Raw genomic sequence first — 19,521 nt, 5'->3', positions numbered from 1 at the left:
AGGAGTCAGTAAGTCCATCATTTAGTCGGATACAAAGATTTATAGTACATTTATGGAGATTATCTCTGCAATATATTCCAAAGTATTCCATGCTAACTGCTATGAGCTCAACTGAGAATTCCATAAACAGCCCACAGCTGCAGATACTAATCGAGTTTACTTAGTCAACTGCGAAATGTTCGAGTAGAAGGCCCCTGAAAATATGTATTTACAAGTTGCCTCAATGCACGCACAGATAAATCAAGAATCTAGAATCAAGAATCGACGACAATCGGCCGCATATAAAAATTAATTAATTTAATTACTTATCTAACTGAATTGCTTTGCAGTGCTGATTGCTGACTGCTGAGTGCTGAGCGATAAACTTCAACTTATGTGTGCTTTCAATAATGTTTTTTACTTTAACTTTTTTCTAATGACAATTGAGCATGAAATGCTAACAGTCGAAATAGTTTTTTTGTTCTCTTCTGCCATTTTGTATTTCATTCGAAGTGCACTTCAAAGTGAGGAATATTTCTTCTTTTTGTTGTTTTTTGTTTCTGTTTGGATGCGTGTTAAGCTTTTGCTGCTAACGTTCTGCCAGATTGATAAATATTTATAGATGCGCCCGATCTGTTGCTGGCTGACTGCACTTGTTAGCCCGGCTGGGATCGAAGATAAATAAGAATTTTAATTGATTTTAATGTGCACAGCTGCACTGTGGAGAGGCAGCAGCACATCACGACAGCTGACTACTGACTGCTGACTGACACCCGAGCAGAGATCGAAGAGGCTGGCACGGAGGCCAGAAGGAGCAGCGACACAAAACACAAAGTAAGCTGTTGACATACTCAGAAGAAAATTGACATAACATATTGTCTCCGTACAATGGCTAAGTATTCCACAGATTAATCATTGGATGATTGTGTGGTTGGGCCACTTGACCTTTGGTCGTTGACATGGCACGTGCAATGGTTACTAAAATCAATAAATTATATAATTTACCTCTTCTTAATGCTCTTTTGAAAAAAGATTTTACATTTAAAAACACGTATTCCCAGTGGAAACTTTTCTACTCAGCTTGAATAGGAAGATTGATTTATTATTTAAATTTAAAATTCGGAAAATACATATAATAATACAGATCTGCTAAGACTTGGTTCTCTCATCTCGGAAGTACAATACTCACTTGTCTAGACCCAAATTAAGACTCTATAAAACGCAGTTCGGTTCCACTTCATAAAGAACAAATACTCATCAAATTTGATGCTACTCCAATTAGTATGCAAATTTCGTGTAATCAAACAGAGTTAAGTAATACTCGCTGCTGCCTCAAGACGATGTTGTCTAGGCATAAATTCTCAAGAACAATCCATAAACATCTCATAAACGCAAATAGGAACTCCCCTCTCCATGGGGGCCGGTTTTTACCACTCAATTAACCCAAAGAGCGAAGAGACAAAGAGACAGAGAGACAAAGAAAGAGCGGTATTCAAGTAAGAGGTTGGAGTTGTAACTCCTCTCTTAGCAGACAGCTCAAAGATATTGCTATTGTTGTTGCTCGCTCGCGCTCCACGAATACGATTATATCGCTCGGAGTCTTTTGCACTGCATCCGTAAGACTGGGAAATGCCCATGAACTCCCCAGGGAAATAGCGCCGGAGAGAAAGGGTGATAAACACACAATTGACATGAGAATGATTAATACGACACGTCGTCATGTCAAATATGACGGAACTCACTTAGAGACGGACCTGGCTGGGCTCGGGTCGGATCGGATCGAATCGGATCGGATCCGAAAAGGCAAATCCGGCACAAAAACGAAATGGAGCATATATGTACATATGTAGTACCAGTAGTTCGGGAGCGGATCGCATCCCACAAAGAGCGGTGGAGCGAGAGCGCATGAGTGCGAGTACAAGCGATTGTTGCGACCGGTTTGGCTGGGAACTGAACAGAGCTCCCTCCATGTGGAAGGTCCCCACACAGCTGGGTTCAGTATTCGACGAAATCTTGGCCACTGCGGACGTACATATGTTGGAGCTCCCATCCCACGCTTCCTCTCTCGCTATCGGTTCTCCTTCGTTTCGTGTGTGTGCTGTGCCGTGCCGTGCCGTGCTTTTGGTGAGAGATCCAGACCGAGACCGATACCACGACCAAGACCAAGACCAAGACGAGAGTGAATGTGAAACGTGTCGCGCATGCGCCGTCGCAGCCCCGAGTTTCGTCTTCACCGTTATTATAGTTTCTGTGTGTTGGTGCGGTTTTCTTGCTCAAATTTGTATCTCTATGCAAAGTGACAACCGGAGTTATGCGAAGACGCTCGAAAATATGTAGTTGGAATTACTCAAATTGTTTGAAATAGTGCAAAAACCCGATAAACCCCGAACACCCACCCAGCCTGTTGTCTCTACTCCCAGTTTCGTTGCTATTTTTGTGTGTCGTTTGTCGAACGCTTTGGACCTTCTGGTTTCTTCTTTTTTCGGTGTTTGCTTCGCCATCTCTTTTGCTCGCATGCACAACCGCCGTCGATTCGGCTTCTTTTTCTCTCACTCTCTGCGGGTCCCCTTTCGGTGATCGGCTCTTCTTTGTCCGATGCTTCATCGGTGTCTGGGCTTTGCTTGCGCCTTCGTTCATAAATTTAATTTATTTTCGTGTTTAATTTTAGTTTTTGTTGCTGCTGCTTCTTCTCCCACTGGGGCTCAGCCTCCCCTCCGACAACGTCCAACAGAAAAATTATGGGTTTGCGCAATTTTAACAACTGTGAAAAAATAAACGAAAACACTAAAAGAAGCAGCAGGGGAAAATTAGTTAACCAAACGGAAGTTTAAGCGCCAAGTGCCAAAAGAAACATTGCTTTGAAACACACAACATTATAAAAGTATTCACTAATATTCGCATATTCGATCAGAGACAAAGGGACCTTTGATGCAACGATTATGCACTGCCTATATAGACATACATATATGTATGTAGTATATGTGCATATTTCGTAGTTAAGAACCCAATGACTGAGATCAGTCTAAGATCAATAAATTGCGGTTCTACACAAGGAACAAGTTCTTCAATATTTTAAAATTAACTTGATTTTTTTCTACAAACACATCTTTGACTCAGCTTTGCTCAACAATTTCTGAAATTAGCTAGAAAAAAAATGTTTTTTAATTAATATGAACATGCCTGGGGCCCCATGGCTAATGTTCGGAAAGTCCGGGCTTTGACTTCTACCACAGACAATTTTTGTATTATACCGTAATTTCAAAGTGATTATTGCCGTTCAGTCCTCCACGCTTTCTTGGCTTTCTCTCTTGCTCTTGCTCTCTCTCCCTCTCTCTGCCTACCGTCGGCCTCTCCTCTCCCCTCTCGGGTACAAGCCATCGCGTTCGCCCACAATTTACCGACCATTTGAATTTAGCTCTTACTCTATTAAATTTTCTCTGCTCTGCCATTGAATAATGGCACTCGTAATTTCTAGGCAAGCCCCAAACTGCATTGGCCGGGAAAATGTTTCTCTTGGGTCGGCCGGGGAGGCGGCTCTTGGTGTCTTTATGACTTTGTTAGCTTTAGCACTCCGCCGTTGTTGTAATGTTAATTGTTTGCAGTTGTGCAATGGCATTTTATTTTCATTTTTTCCTTCTCTTCGTAACTTTGTTGCACGCACACACACAAGCACTCACATTTACTGGAATACCCTTGCAGAGGATATTGTCGCTTCGATAAGAAGTTGTGCTTGATATTGAAATTGATATGGTAGTACCATGTCCCATGTGTGAAAAAACAGGGCTCAATCTTCTTTTGTTTGTATGCTGATCACGGCATTATAAGAAATATTCGCTTTAGAGCTTACCGATGGAAAGTAAGGTAAAGAAAGTAATAATAGCTGAGAAACATTGCTTGAATATAAGGATTTGCTTAGTAGAATACTTACAGCATATCCAAGAGGCCCTTGGGAAAAACTTGAATCGTTTGGTGGGTTCTGCATGTCCATCTGTTGAGAAGTATGTAGATTAGCAATGAGATTTTCGGATATTTCGGACAGCAAGGGTATATGAACTTCGGCTCGAGGAAGTCACTTTTCATACATTTTTATGCTATTCATTGTTGTTGTTGCTGGTGTGCTATGTTTTTGTTGCTTTTTTTCGGCTTCTTTCTCGACTAGTCGTATTGTCGATTATGACTAATGGAATCCGTTTGTCGTTGGTCGGTTTGTCGGTTTGTAAGCCGACGGAAGGTCAATTGTTTTGCGGGTAATTCCGTTTATTTATTATATTTCGTCTCTCAGCTCTTCTCTGCTCTTTTCTTGGCTTTGCCCCTCCCCTCCCTTTGTTTGGCTTGGTTTGCCATTTACTTGGCCATACACACAGACAGGCCTGCACTCAATAAATGCGATTTAATTTCTTGGTTTGGTTGGGTTGGGTTTGGTTTGCGCAGACCAATTAAGTGGAAAACATTAACGAACCGTTTCGTCATTTACCTTAGCCCTTTTGTGGTTAAATCAATTGTTGCATTAAAAAAGTATTAGCGTGTATTTGTACATTATTTTGGTGATATATAAATAATTAAATTATTAAATATCGACTATTGGGTAAAGAATATCACTTGGGTTTTCTACTTGTTCACTGATTCACTTGATTCAGATGAATCGGATTGCTTTTGAAACCATTCTATTCCGTTGAAAGTAAAATCGAGCAATATCTTACAGGCTCCTGCTGTATTGCCTTTATACATACTTATATAAACATACAGAAACCTTTCCCTGTTCAAATATCTTTTCTATATTTTTGGCTTGGCTAAGCAATAATAAATTAAAGGTTACTGTTGATTAATCTCCGCTCTCCATGATCTCTCGTTCGAGCCACCTACGAAACCAGACCAAACCAAACCACTTCCACAACATTCTTGGGCAAACAGAACAGCCAGTGACCACCCAAGCCAATCCATTAATCCATAACTTCATTAGGATCTATGCAAATTCGACGAGCCCACACCCGCCAGCAAACATTATAAACGAGTATTCGAGTGAAAACGGTACCCGCTTTAAAGACCGTTTGGAAGACATCAAACAAAGTGCTGGAATGTCCGAGCCGAGTGAATCACAGATAATCAGATAATCATCGTTCACAGAATTGGTTTGTTTCATTTTCGCAGAGCAGCCGAGGAGTACCGTGGATGAGTTCCGCCGATGAGCAAACATTGAAATGAGAAACAAAATTTCCAGCCGAGTCTCCGCCTCCGTCTGTGTCTCTGTCTCTGCCCCTGCCATGTGCCGTGTGATAAAACGAATATAATGCAAAATTAGAGTCGATCCCCCACAAGTTAATCCTCCTCCGCACATCGTCTGTTATACATATATAAAGTTTTCGTAATTAATTTAACAATACAAGCGCGCTACAGCCGAACGAATTTCGTATACAACAATAGCAAACAAAATATAATACATATAGTATAATAAATAATAAAAATAGCTGGCAATCAATATGAGTGTTCCAAGCGCGCCCCAACAGAGGGCAGCTAAAAAAAATCAAAATCCGAAACAAATCCATGCCCGACCCCGGCTTGGATGGCCCAAAGCCCCTTGCTGGGCCCTGCCATTGTTGCTGATTTGTCTCGGTCTGAATCTGGGCCTCGTGCATTGTTATGGTGAGTACCAGTACCAGTACCGTCCCGCCCTACTCCGGCCCCATAGAGTGTGTAAGTATGGTTATTCAATTAGGTTCATTTGCATAGACATGGATCATGTTGGGCTGTTGGGAGATCTTTTTTTTTTTGCTAAGGGAATGGGTGGGAAATCGGTTATGTTTTGGCGCGATCAACATATCTTTCGACGTGGCCAATACGGTGTATTGATTAGACAAATATAAAGAAACTATGTATAGATTATACATCCCCCAATAGTTCAGCCTTGGCCCCCTCAACACTCGCTTTTCGCGACAGAATGACAGTTATCATCTCATCCCATCCAAAGGTTGCACACTTCGAATGGCTATCCAGCAAAGTTTTGCTGCAAGTTGGTGGCAAACAAATTTATGGCTTTTACAGCAACTAAACCCGTCATAATTGCACTCGCAAAATGCTACCTGCCTGCGGGCCTGTCCAGAACTGACGTCACCCCCGAGGCGTGTGGCGCATGGTTGGAGGTGGAGTGGCGATCGGCAGACATGCCAAGATCTCGTGCCTTCAAAATGACCGATTAGACCCCGGCCCAGTCGGTTAGACAATTTATTATTCATAATAGACAAGTACGAGGGACTTAGTCGGCACTTCGACTACCAGATACCCGTTAGAGCCTATCTTAAAATTGAATATCTGACAGCTAGCCGATGCTCGGCTAACGGAATGCAGTACGAATATCCCCTTGCAACCTTCAAGTACCGGGTATTGCAAGTATCTATGTACACATTTTCCGAGCCCCAAGAACAGAGGCGGACAGACAGGTGGAAGCCGGTTCGGGCATTGATTCCGAGATGTCTGACGTACGGTCACGTACGGCTTATGCAGTGGGTAGGGGCGTGGCCGCTTAGCCGATACCCGAGTCAAATGTCAACGCACGATCAACCGGCCCCGTCTCCCGCCTGGCCGCCTCGATTGATTCGCTCACTTCCTCCCACGCCCCCTTTCGATTTGCATTGTTTCAATTTTTGCATTGTTTTCGATTCGCTATTTTTGCTTATCATTTGATTTATGGACAGAAAGCTGCTTTATTTTAAATGTTTAGCGTAATGAAATTACTGCAAGCAAACGTGAAATATATCCCATTGTGTGGGATAACGATAACCCGCCCGTCGTGTCCATTTCCCCATGCCCGTGCCCTCTTCATGGGCGAGCGATCACGGATCACCGATCACCGATCACCGATCTGGTCACCCCAGGTGGTGCACATGGGGAAGTCGAACATTGAATTTGCTTCGGCGCTCGGCAACAATATAATTTGTTTCATTTTGTTTTCCTTTCATCACTTTTATTAGCATTTGCCAAGGTTTGTTGTTGATTCGTCTTCGATTGATTAGGTTTGAGAGAGGGCAACGATTTGTAGCCAAATCGGATTTCATCCGACATTCTCAGAGATTAGGTCTCAGAATTTGGGAAAGGCGATTCGGTAACCCTACAGTAACTCTACAGTAACCCATTACCATGGTAATACGAAAGGCTAATCTTTATAATATGCATAAGTAATTCGATAGATACATAAAACAAGACATAACGCTGCAATATTCAATTCAAACATTGAACCTACCTAATCTTAGATACGTTCTGTCGACTTGCTCTTTTAATCTAATATACAAACAAATTTATGTATAGCATTATTAACAGCAGCACTGGGGATCACGATATGAGACTTATCTTCGGATAGAGACTTCCTAGCGGAACAAATATAACAGCAACTCACGCTCATATTGTATATTACTCAGAATGAATGAATTCTCAGGATGACTGATTATTCATTGGATTTTTGCAGATTTTATTTCTGTCTTGCTTCACTACGAAATCCCTGAAACTCTATCTTACACTATTAAGGGGTGGAGGGGACGATCTAAACTGCCCAAATCTGGACTTAGCAGGAGCCGGTTGGTGGCGTAAGGGAGTTGTTTATAATTTTGAGAAATTCCCATGTTTACAGAAAGTGAAGTTGAGGGCTGTCAGATATAACGGAAAAGGATTGCGCCAATTGCTGGCCATCAATGACGCTATTGCGGAATCTTAAATAGGGACACCATACGAAAACCCTTAGTGAGAAACATTTTGAAATTCTGGTGACGAACTGCAAACAGCTGGAACGTCTGGCCTTTGGCGTAGGATACCTCGAACAGAGGAAGTAGCGGTGGAAGAGAAAAATCTTTGACGGATACACACATAAAAAAAACAATATTTTTTACGTTAATTCGTTGGTTGACTTAATACAGGGTTATTCAGGTCACATATTAGGAAACAAAGAATCTTTTTGAAAGCGCATATATACTGATAATACCTCAATAATTTATAAAATACAAACGCCAAGCTACGACTGCAAATCTCTAGGAATCCACGAGGATTGCTGTAGATTGGATTCGTATGGGTTGTCTGGATTATAGGTAAAAACATATGTACTCCAGCTCACGGGAAGGATTGGCGACGAAGACTTGAAACAAGTTTTGCAGATCGTTGAAAAATCGACAATTTAAATTAAAAATAGAATTCACTTCTTGGAGTTTATTGCATGAGAAGTAAATGTGTTAATGGTGTCCCAATGCTATTTTATATTGTCTCTGGAGATGCATAGGTACAACATACGTACATACATACATATGTACATATGATATTGATCATCGGCCAGGCCTTGTAAATCAACTCTGAAACAGACAAAGATTTGCTTACATTTATGTTAAAATCGCCAATATAGGAATTTTTAATTAGGCAAATGGCATTTTGATTAATGAAACAAAAATGCCCAAAATAATGAACGCTCCAGCTGATGCAGCCAATGCAGCTGATGCAGGGGCAATCCAACAAAACTCCAACTGAATCATTGGCATCGTGTTAGCAGAAATACTGAGAATACTTTTGGCCGGTGTTGGTGTTTTGTTTCAGCTTTAGTTTCACTTTTGGAGCGACGGCATTCTTTCCGAGCAAATCCTCAAATCTAAACTGAACTTTTTAATTAAGCCGCCAGAGACGAAGAAAATGTTTGGGCTTCATTAGGCGGGTATTGCTGGATTTTTCAAATTAAATTAAGTCATGTGCGCATTTTTATGAACCGTCAAATTTGGCAACCAATTAACAGCTAACAAATAGATGTCCCCGTCTCGACTCCATTTTGTGTGTTAATTTCTGAAAGCGAAAGTTTTTTTTTCTTTGTATTTTTCATTATTCTGATTGATTTATACTATAGTTTTTTAATAGAGATTTTGATATATAACGGGCATAAATATTTCATGGTTTCAGAAAGCTAAAGCTAAGAACTAAATAGCTGGATAGAACGATTAGATGATATTTTACATTTTATATTGTATATTTAGTTTTTTATATTTATTTTTATTTGACCCACTTGGACCATATATTGAACCTTCTATTAGACCAGCCAGTAGGATTATACATGTGGAAGATACCTGTATGTTTAGTCTGGTGACACATCAAACAATACATAATAAATATTAACATATATGTAAACATAGTTAAACGAAAGTTAAGTATTCGTATTTATTTATATTTATCTTGAAAGGTGCTCCATTAGATTTGGCCCAAAATCAATCGACCCCATTTAATTATACTATTGGATCCGTATATTATTTAGTCATTAGTCAGTTACTTAGAGTTGGTACACTGCTATACTTCGTCTAATATTTTGTTTAGTCTGTTTTATTTCAAGATCTGCCATCCGCAAATTTCTGGCTGTTTGCGGTGTCTAGAAATTGTTTATATGTACATATGTATATATGTATTACTGCATTATGTTTACTCTCTCTCCCCAAAAATCCCAAAAATGATTTGACAATATCATGTGAAAAATGCGGCTTTTGTTTAAACAGAAAGAGTCACGCACGGCCACGGCCCGAGATGAAAGTGAATTATGCGACAGAGCGACATAGAGGCGACTGTCTCTCCACTGCCCACCACTGCCTAGAGTCGTGGATATGGAAATACTTAGACACCGAACGTGAAATCACTGACGAAATAGAGAGGATAGGCAGAGATAGATAGAGAGAGGCACAATTACAATGCGACAATTGATGACGCCGACAAGCAACGGCAGCAGAATCGGATTGTACTTTGTTTTTTTGGAGGGGAATCCAATCCGTGATGTCGTGCATGTTTTCCGAAAAAAATAAATAAATAATAAAAAACAGCGCACGTACCAAGAGATTCAGCACCAGATCCAGCCTTCGCAGTGGAAGCCTCTCCATCGTGCAGGTGTTGGTTAGCTTTTTTGCCGACATTCCATACAACGCCAACGTCAATATAGGTGTATGCATATATAGTATTTATGTGTGCTATATATAGAAGAGTATGAGTAGAGTCAGCTGAGCCTTCCTCTCTCTCCGTCTCTCGCGCGGTCTCAGTCAGTCTTGAGGCTCCCCAGCTGGAAACGTTTTTGGTTAACCGGATCTGATTCTGATATTCATTTTCTTTGTTGCTGTTGTCGTGGCTGTTGCCATCCATCCATTGATCCATCTATCCATCACTCCACTCACTCACACCCATTCACAGACTTGTAGGTTGAATGTTTAGACTGAAGCGAGCGTTGCTCTCGAAAATGCTAAGAAATATAGTCATGAGTCCGCTGCTTCTCCAACTGTCAACGTCATAAAGAATAAGAAACGTACAAAATAAATTTGTATTTCTTGAAATAGGAATAGCGAAAAGTAAGTACTTACAAAAGTACGAGCGTAAAAATAAAACTGGTTTGCCGCCTGTTTGTGGGCTCCCTCAAGCGCATTTTAGAATTTTGGGCCTGCTGCGGCCATTGCCTTGGGGATCCAGAACTGGTTCTACGTAAAAATACCCCCCTCAGAGCTTCCCCCATCTGCTATAAGCAAATAAACCATAATTATAACGTTTAGCGTCAGAGCAATTACGGACTGCAGATTTTAATCACTTAAAGGTGCCTTCTCTTTGACATAATTTATAGTAACATCATTTTTTCTGTGCTTTTTCGGTGATTCATGCACTGGGGGCATGCATTATCAATAGTGTTTTTTTCTAAAGAGCTCCCTCGTGTCTCCGTTTAGGGCCAATCCGATTATCATTCGTACTTAAAAGCGATCGTTAGAGCACATCTTGGAACATTAGTAACGATTAATATTATTTATCACTGAATGATAGTAGTAGTAGTCAATTCTTTTTTACATTCCCATTCAAATATAATTTAATGAACTATAATTTAAGCAACTATTAATCGTATCAGCAAAATCTAAGGAACGATTTTCCAACAATTACTTCTTATGATGACAAATCGGACGTAGATAATTTCCTAAAAATTGCTAAACGTTTCATTAAACCGATTACAAGTGCAAAAAATAATTAACAAATATGCAAATCGGGGCCTAAATACTTTTCCATTCCACTTGATGGACCAATTGGGTGTGACTCAATCTCGACTTGCCCAGTCCCAAGTCAATCAATTTTACAGTCAATTAAAACCAAACTAAGGTAACTAAATGCAATTTTTCAATATCACAATCTACATTTTATCGGATCGGTTAGACCATGTCGAAAACCGGCTACTGGGCAGGGACCAGTCCACACACATGCGTACGAGTACTCGTAATTTATTTATGTAACGTCTGGCGAACATTTAAGGCATTCTCCGATCTTAACTAGCGCAAATTAATGCGTCATTTGCACGCATAAAATTCTGCGAAGTTATGCAAATAAATTCTAATAAATTGCGACAGCTATCGTGAGCAACTTTTTGGAAAAACTCTGCACCCAAAAAAAAACAAACATTTGCATTGAATTTTATGCAATAGAATTGGAAATAAATTAATCTAATTCTAATTTAAAACCCATATAATGTAACTCCCATATAATTAATATAACAATCATAATATAATATAATAATAGCATGTCGGAAGGTCATATTATCCAGTGATATTCTTAGATAAGCTAAGTTAATAGTTTTAACTCTAACCTCGTTGTAAATAAATAAATAAAAAGTTGTGCTATTTGCAAATATATTGTATAAATTTTAAGACTTTTCTAAATATATAATGAGATTTTCTGTTCTCCTTAAGTGGCAGGCAGGTCTGAAGGCTCGTAAAAATGACGATCGCAAAAGTTTGGTAACGTTTGCGAGTGGATTCCCAACAATTTGTATAATTATGTTCTTCCTATGAATACCTTTTTCCATTTGCTCCGAGTGGGAACAGTGATCGCCCAAAGACTCTGGACGATTTGTGAATGGCTTGGCGTTGTGGGAACACCGAGAACAGCTTCCTCCCTAGTGAGAACAGACAAAACACCCTGGTCAATACCGCCAGTTTTGTTTCTTTTCAACGTTGACTGAAAACATTTGCCCCATGTAGACCGGAAGAACGCCCCTAGGTTATCTTATTGTAAAGTCGATAATACAGCTGATGTTTATTGGTTATACAAATATAACCTTTTTTTCCAATTACTTTGAAAACTTATCGGAAAATCTATTTGAATCAATTATACAAACAAACCAGTTTTTATCCCCGTAAAAATGGAATTATGGACTAATGGTTTCTGTTCTTTGCCTTGCCTAGTTTTCGTAACTTAGATGGAATACTTTGGATTAGGATCATTTCTGCTCTGCATGAATCTGTTTTACAGTAGTATAAATGAAATTATCCTTTTCCTATGTACTTTTTCATAGTCCCCATGTGATATGGTTAAGTTTTATCGGTGGGGAAACTTATATACAATTTTTAAATGCAGTGTTTTATTCGCTTCCATTCCATTGTCTTTTGTATCATCATATTATTGAAATAAAAATTAATTTCTTGACATTTTCATTGCAGAGAAAATGTACAGTCAGACGGAAAAACAGCGCTACGATGGCTGGTACAACAATCTAGCTCATCCCGACTGGGGATCGGTGGGTAAGTTGACTGGAATTTCCGTCAGATGGCCGTCCAGATGGTAGCAACTTTCGAAAAAGGGCGAACCCGAACCCCACCAAATGGTCTTATAATTGATTCAGTTAAACACATGCGAGTATAAGATCATTGGATAATTAGCATAGAACAGGCACGATTGATCTGATCTTTCCAATCCACATACACACACAATTTGCATAGTCACCACATCTAAGTGCTGCCTTTCAACCTCACCGACGTCTCTTTAGACTCTACTGACTCTGCCCACTTTTCAGATAGCCATTTGGTACGGAAGGCGCCGCCCTCCTACTCGGACGGGGTGTACGCGATGGCGGGTGCCAATCGTCCGTCGACGCGGCGTCTCAGCCGCCTGTTCATGCGTGGACGCGACGGGCTGGGCTCCAAGTTCAATCGGACGGCGCTGCTGGCCTTCTTCGGCCAGGTGGTGGCGAACGAGATTGTGATGGCCTCGGAGTCGGGCTGCCCGATCGAGATGCACCGCATCGAGATCGAGAAATGCGACGAGATGTACGATCGCGAGTGTCGGGGCGACAAATACATACCCTTCCACAGGGCCGCCTACGATCGGGACACGGGACAGAGTCCGAACGCGCCCAGGGAACAGGTGGGTGGGGGCGGGGGGCTGGAGCCACAACTGATGTGAACAAATGTCGCAATAAATCCTACTCCGCAGATAAATCAAATGACTGCTTGGATTGATGGCAGTTTCATTTACAGCACCTCCGAGGCGTGGCTCAATGCCATGCGCTCCTTCCACAATGGCACGCTCCTCACCGAGAAGGATGGCAAGCTGCCGGTGAGGAACACCATGAGAGTGCCGCTCTTCAACAACCCGGTGCCGAGTGTGATGAAAATGCTCAGTCCAGAGAGGCTGTTCCGTGAGTAACCAATTCCACCTTGGCTAAATGCTCAACCTCATCTTTCATCTCCTACCCGACAGTTCTTGGCGATCCCCGGACCAATCAGAATCCCGCTGTGCTCTCGTTTGCCATCCTCTTCCTCCGCTGGCACAACACCCTGGCCCAGCGCATCAAGCGTCTGCATCCGGATTGGAGCGATGAGGACATCTACCAGCGGGCGCGACACACGGTAATTGCCAGTCTGCAGAATGTGATTGCCTACGAGTACCTGCCCGCCTTTCTGGGCTCCGCCCTACCACCGTACGAGGGGTACAAGCAGGACATTCATCCTGGCATCGGACACATCTTCCAGGCAGCTGCCTTTCGCTTTGGCCACACAATGATCCCGCCTGGCATCTACCGACGGGATGGTCAGTGCAACTTCAAGCAGACTCCAATGGGCTATCCGGCCATCCGCCTCTGCTCGACGTGGTGGGACTCCAGCGTGAGTTTCATATTACTCTCCGGCTGAAAGATCTTGAGTTTAATCAACGATTTGGCAGGGTTTCCTCAGCGACACCAGCGTGGAGGAGGTGCTCATGGGACTGGCCTCGCAGATATCCGAGCGCGAGGATCCTGTGCTGTGCTCCGATGTGCGGGACAAACTATTTGGGCCCATGGAGTTTACCCGTCGCGATCTGGGAGCTCTTAACATAATGCGGGGTCGAGACAATGGCCTGCCCGACTACAACACAGCCAGAGAATCGTATGGATTGAAGAGGCACAAGACATGGACGGATATCAATCCTCAGCTCTTTGAGGCGCAACCGGAGCTGTTGGAGTGAGTGGAAGCTCATATTGAAGATATTGATTTTTATATTCGTCCCCGGACATTCCTTACCATCCTCAGCATGCTCAAGGAGGCCTACAACAATCAGCTGGACGATGTGGATGTCTATGTGGGTGGCATGCTGGAGTCCTATGGGCAGCCGGGCGAGTTCTTCGCCGCTGTGATCAAGGAGCAGTTCCTGCGTCTGCGCGATGCAGACCGCTTTTGGTTCGAGAACGAGCGCAACGGGATCTTCACACCGGAGGAGATTAAGGAGCTGCGGAAGATCACCCTGTGGGACATCATAGTGAACAGCACGGACATAGCCGTGGACGAAATCCAGCACGATGTGTTCATGTGGCATACGGGAGATCCCTGTCCGCAGCCCATGCAGCTTAATGCCACCGAGCTGGAGCCCTGCACCTATCTGGAGGGCTACGACTACTTCTCCGGCTCCGAGCTGATGTTCATCTACGTGTGCGTGTTCCTCGGATTCGTGCCCATCCTGTGCGCCGGTGCCGGCTACTGCGTGGTCAAGCTGCAGAACAGCAAGCGGCGCAAGCTGAAGATACGCCAGGAGGCGCTGAGGGCGCCACAGCACAAGGGCTCGGTGGATAAGATGCTGGCCAGGGAATGGCTGCACGCCAACCACAAGCGGCTGGTCACCGTCAAGTTCGGGCCGGAAGCTGCCATCTATACGGTGGACAGGAAGGGGGAGAAGCTGCGCACATTCAGCCTGAAGCACGTGGATGTGGTCAGTGTGGAGGAGTCGGCCACAAACCATATCAAGAAGAAGCCCTACATCCTGCTGCGTGTGCCCAGTGACCATGATCTGGTGCTGGAGCTGGAGTCCTACGGCGCCCGGCGCAAGTTCGTGAAGAAGCTCGAGGACTTCCTGCTGCTCCACAAAAAGGAGTTGACCCTGATGGAGGTTAACCGTGATATAATGCTGGCCCGGGCCGAGACCCGCGAGCGTCGACAGAAGCGTCTCGAGTACTTCTTCCGCGAGGCGTATGCCCTAACCTTCGGCCTGCGGCCAGGCGAGCGCCGGCGTCGGTCGGACGCCTCCAGCGATGGCGAGGTGATGACAGTAATGCGGACCAGTTTATCTAAGGCCGAGTTTGCCGCCGCCCTGGGCATGAAGCCTAACGACATGTTTGTCCGCAAGATGTTCAACATTGTGGACAAGGACCAGGACGGGCGGATCAGCTTCCAGGAGTTCCTCGAGACCGTGGTGCTGTTCTCGCGTGGCAAGACCGACGACAAGCTGCGCATCATCTTCGACATGTGCGACAACGACCGCAATGGCGTTATCGATAAGGGCGAGCTGAGTGAGATGATGCGCTCCCTGGTGGAGATCGCGAGGACCACCAGTCTGGGCGACGATCAGGTCACCGAGCTCATCGATGGCATGTTCCAGGACGTGGGCCTGGAGCACAAGAACCACCTCACCTACCAGGACTTTAAGCTGATGATGAAGGAGTACAAGGGGGACTTTGTGGCCATCGGACTGGACTGCAAGGGGGCCAAGCAGAACTTTCTGGACACCTCCACGAACGTGGCTCGCATGACCTCGTTCAACATAGAGCCGATGCAGGACAAGCCCCGCCACTGGGTGCTGGCCAAGTGGGATGCGTACATCACGTTCCTCGAGGAGAACCGCCAGAACATATTCTATTTGTTCCTCTTCTACGTGGTCACGATTGTGCTCTTTGTGGAGCGCTTCATCCACTATTCCTTCATGGCCGAACACACGGACCTGAGGCACATCATGGGTGTGGGCATCGCCATCACCAGGGGATCAGCGGCCTCGCTGTCCTTCTGCTACTCCTTGCTGCTGCTCACCATGTCCAGGAACCTGATCACCAAGCTGAAGGAGTTCCCGATACAACAATACATTCCGCTGGACTCGCACATACAGTTCCACAAGATAGCCGCGTGCACGGCTCTGTTCTTCTCCGTGCTGCACACGGTGGGGCACATTGTGAACTTCTACCACGTGTCCACGCAGTCGCACGAGAACCTGCGCTGCCTAACGCGGGAGGTGCACTTCGCCTCGGACTACAAGCCGGATATCACCTTTTGGCTCTTCCAGACGGTGACGGGCACCACCGGAGTGATGCTGTTCATTATTATGTGCATTATCTTTGTGTTTGCCCACCCCACGATTCGGAAGAAGGCGTATAACTTCTTCTGGAACATGCACACCCTCTACATTGGACTGTACTTGCTCAGTCTGGTCCATGGCTTGGCTCGTCTGACGGGACCACCCCGCTTCTGGATGTTCTTCCTGGGCCCGGGCATCGTGTACACCCTCGACAAGATCGTCTCGCTGCGCACCAAGTACATGGCACTGGATGTGATAGACACAGATCTGCTACCCTCGGATGTGATCAAAATCAAGTTCTATCGGCCGCCCAACCTAAAGTACTTGTCCGGCCAGTGGGTGCGTCTCTCCTGCACCGCCTTCCGGCCTCAGGAGATGCACAGCTTCACTCTGACCTCGGCCCCGCACGAGAACTGTCTCAGCTGCCACATCAAGGCCCAGGGACCGTGGACCTGGAAGCTGCGCAACTACTTCGATCCCTGCAACTACAATCCCGAGGACCAGCCCAAGATACGCATCGAGGGACCTTTCGGGGGCGGCAACCAGGACTGGTACAAGTTTGAGGTGGCTGTCATGGTGGGCGGTGGCATTGGAGTCACCCCGTATGCCTCGATCCTGAACGATTTGGTGTTTGGGACGAGTACCAATCGATACTCGGGCGTGGCCTGCAAGAAGGTGTACTTCCTGTGGATCTGCCCCTCGCACAAGCATTTCGAGTGGTTCATCGATGTGCTGCGCGATGTGGAAAAGAAGGATGTGACCAATGTCCTCGAGATACATATATTTATCACGCAGTTCTTCCACAAATTCGATTTAAGAACAACAATGCTGGTGGGTCTCAGGGCAAACAACTACTATCTGATTTATTTTCATACGAGAAATGCTTCTTTCTTTTAGTACATCTGTGAGAACCACTTCCAGCGGCTGTCCAAAACCTCTATATTCACGGGTCTTAAGGCAGTCAATCACTTCGGTCGCCCGGACATGTCCAGCTTCCTGAAGTTCGTCCAAAAGAAGCATTCTTATGTGAGTTTCCCATCGCTCTGCCACAGTGCCACTAACTAATTCTTTTGTATTCCGTTTTGTAGGTTTCCAAAATCGGCGTGTTCTCTTGCGGCCCTAGACCGCTGACGAAGAGCGTCATGTCTGCCTGTGATGAGGTGAACAAGACCCGCAAGTTGCCCTATTTCATTCACCATTTCGAGAACTTTGGTTAAGCCAGCATCAGCTGCAGCGATCCATCCATCCATCCATCCATACCTGCCCTGCCAGCTCCTCTCTCCAAACGAAAGCTAATTCTATTCTTAAGGTTCATTCATTAATTTAGGCGAATTTAGTACTGTACGTGCTCGCTCTCCGTTAATCATAGTTTACTTTGTAAAACCATCATTTAGTCAAGATTTTTTAGTGCAGTTTATTCTGACTTCATTTCTTACTAGAAATTCCATTGATACAGCAGCAACCACAGCAGCAGCAGCAGCAGCAAAAATAGCAACAACACGAACAACGAAGCGGCCTCTACTTATGCGATATGTGTATGTATGGATGAGTAAATGTGTATTTATTGAAAATATGATTTGTTATCAGTTTTTGTAAACCGTTCGCATTATTTATTAAAAGTTACAATTAATTTGAATATACAAAATTTTAAAAATCGAACGGGAACGTTGTGAGACGCGGCAAGAGCCGCTGCTCTACTTTTATACCCGGTAATCAGTCAGAATGTATTAACATATGTGAGCCTATGATTTTTGTAAATTATACAGACTCCTGTGATATCACACTGTTGCAGGTGTATTTACAATATTCGGGAAAAAAAATGTGTGGCATCCCAAATTTGGAAGATATGAGAAAACCGAAATTCGTAGAGAATGACCATATCTACTAATCGAGAGCAGATGAGATCGGATTATTATTATAGCCAATATGAAAAAGTCAAATTTCCATAACTTCGCCACCCCTTCCAATGAGTAAGCGCCTACTTATTCTCTCTAAAACCTTCAATAAAAAACAAAAGCTATTCATGTTCACAAATTTGTGAGGACAATTGTGTCATCGATTGGCAGCAATCCACCAAGCTCTTTGCATCGAATCCATCCAAGAAAGACCCATCTAGAGATTCCAGTTGATCAATTTCTTGATATTTTAAACAAAATGCGTTCACAAGCTATCAGGCTGAGCTCTATCAGGCTGCTCAGATCGTCCCATCCATCTCTACGCGGCTCAAATCTCGTTTTCAGATCTTCGTTGAGTGTTTTTCAATGCTTGTACCGGTGGCTTGAATATCTCCTGAACATGTTTCCGATACTCACGTTCGATAATGCGAGCCTTAGCTGGTCTTCTACGTCCAGATACTCCATTAGCACTATCCAGCAATCCTCGTTTAAATCGAGAACAGTTGTATGTGAGGTTCTGACTTTGTTTTCCTCCGCATTGCGTTCGTCGTCGTTCCCAGAGCCTTTCTTCCCATCAGTGCTTTCCTTATTTTCCTCGACAACAGCCCTTGCCACACTACTACCGCACGGCGTGTCCACTCATTTGGCTTCTTGCGCTATGTTCTGTTCTGCTTAATATATCAAGCTTTGACCAAGTGAATTGGAAGTCTGGCCGGAAAGGGAATTTGTTTTCTTAAATGCACATAAATAATACATGGAATGGCTATTACCTACGTTGAATCGATGCCGTTCAACTGAACCGTCGATGATGGTTGTGCACGATGGATTGGACAACGCCAGCTGCCTCGTTCTCCCAAAGCCGGGATAATTGCGTGATCTTCAGCAGCTTCAGCCACGGGTTGATGAGTTGCCGGCTAACCGAGTCCTACTCGCGGTCCAGCTTAAGCTCTGGATGCAATCTGAGATTAGTTTTAGTTAATTTTGTGCTTGGTGCCGCGGCAATATATTCTTAGCGCTTACCAATACCAATATAGGCTTGTGCGTTCTTACTGGAACTACCTTCGGAGTGCAGAGTCGTGTTTTTATGCTGGATCCTATTATACTTAGTTTTGTAGCGCCAGGTCTTACTCAAGGCTGCCTGTTCGTCACAGATTTCCTATTTCAGGGGCGATTTCTTCAAAATATATGAAGAATAAATTACACATGTCGAATTCAAAAACAAACACTCTATCGATAGTTTCAGCAAAATTTGGTAAGGAAACATCGATAGTATCGATAGTAACAGTAGGGGTACCACTTGTTATTTATTTGAAAT

At 43.9% G+C, this 19,521-nt stretch overlaps 1 protein-coding gene and 1 long non-coding RNA gene across 9 annotated transcripts; one reads left to right on the top strand and one right to left on the bottom strand.

Annotated features, from left to right (window-relative positions):
* The first annotated feature begins 1,944 nt into the window (after nt 1–1,944).
* Duox (dual oxidase) lies at nt 1,945–17,944 on the top strand. Of its 6 annotated transcripts, none has more exons than XM_033380965.1 (10): nt 1,945–2,103; nt 5,364–5,619; nt 12,438–12,518; nt 12,791–13,140; nt 13,210–13,414; nt 13,477–13,880; nt 13,939–14,216; nt 14,286–17,142; nt 17,209–17,337; nt 17,400–17,944. In XM_033380965.1, the coding sequence occupies exons 2-10, from the start codon at nt 5,457–5,459 to the stop codon at nt 17,526–17,528; spliced, it is 4,596 nt and encodes a 1,531-aa protein (XP_033236856.1). In that variant the 5' UTR covers nt 1,945–2,103; nt 5,364–5,456; the 3' UTR covers nt 17,529–17,944. The 6 variants fall into 6 exon arrangements, with proteins under 6 accessions (XP_033236856.1, XP_001356163.3, XP_015036748.2 ...); XM_001356127.4 differs by having other exon boundaries at nt 5,133–5,619; XM_015181262.2 differs by having other exon boundaries at nt 5,128–5,619.
* On the bottom strand, nt 17,895–19,463 carry LOC26532500 (uncharacterized). Of its 3 annotated transcripts, none has more exons than XR_004469560.1 (3): nt 19,227–19,463; nt 18,977–19,152; nt 17,895–18,914 (listed from the first exon to the last, which is right to left on the bottom strand). It is a non-coding gene; the product is annotated as an uncharacterized lncRNA (long non-coding RNA). The 3 variants fall into 3 exon arrangements; XR_004469559.1 differs by having other exon boundaries at nt 18,981–19,165; nt 19,227–19,462; XR_004469558.1 differs by having other exon boundaries at nt 18,977–19,165; nt 19,227–19,460.
* Between the last annotated feature and the right edge of the window lie 58 nt (nt 19,464–19,521).

This window comes from Drosophila pseudoobscura, chromosome 4 (genome assembly GCF_009870125.1).
Source record: "Drosophila pseudoobscura strain MV-25-SWS-2005 chromosome 4, UCI_Dpse_MV25, whole genome shotgun sequence".
Lineage (NCBI taxonomy): Eukaryota > Metazoa > Arthropoda > Insecta > Diptera > Drosophilidae > Drosophila > Drosophila pseudoobscura.
This window is presented reverse-complemented; position numbering and strand designations above follow the sequence as displayed.

Excerpts from the sequence above, each read along its gene's own strand:
- Duox (XM_033380965.1), top strand. The coding sequence starts at position 5,457 with ATGAGTGTTCCAAGCGCGCCCCAACAGAGGGCAGCTAAAAAAAATCAA. Across the intron at positions 12,519-12,790 it reads TCCCGACTGGGGATCGGTGG|ATAGCCATTTGGTACGGAAG; the intron begins GTAAGTTGACTG and ends CCCACTTTTCAG. Across the intron at positions 13,415-13,476 it reads CAGTCCAGAGAGGCTGTTCC|TTCTTGGCGATCCCCGGACC; the intron begins GTGAGTAACCAA and ends CCTACCCGACAG.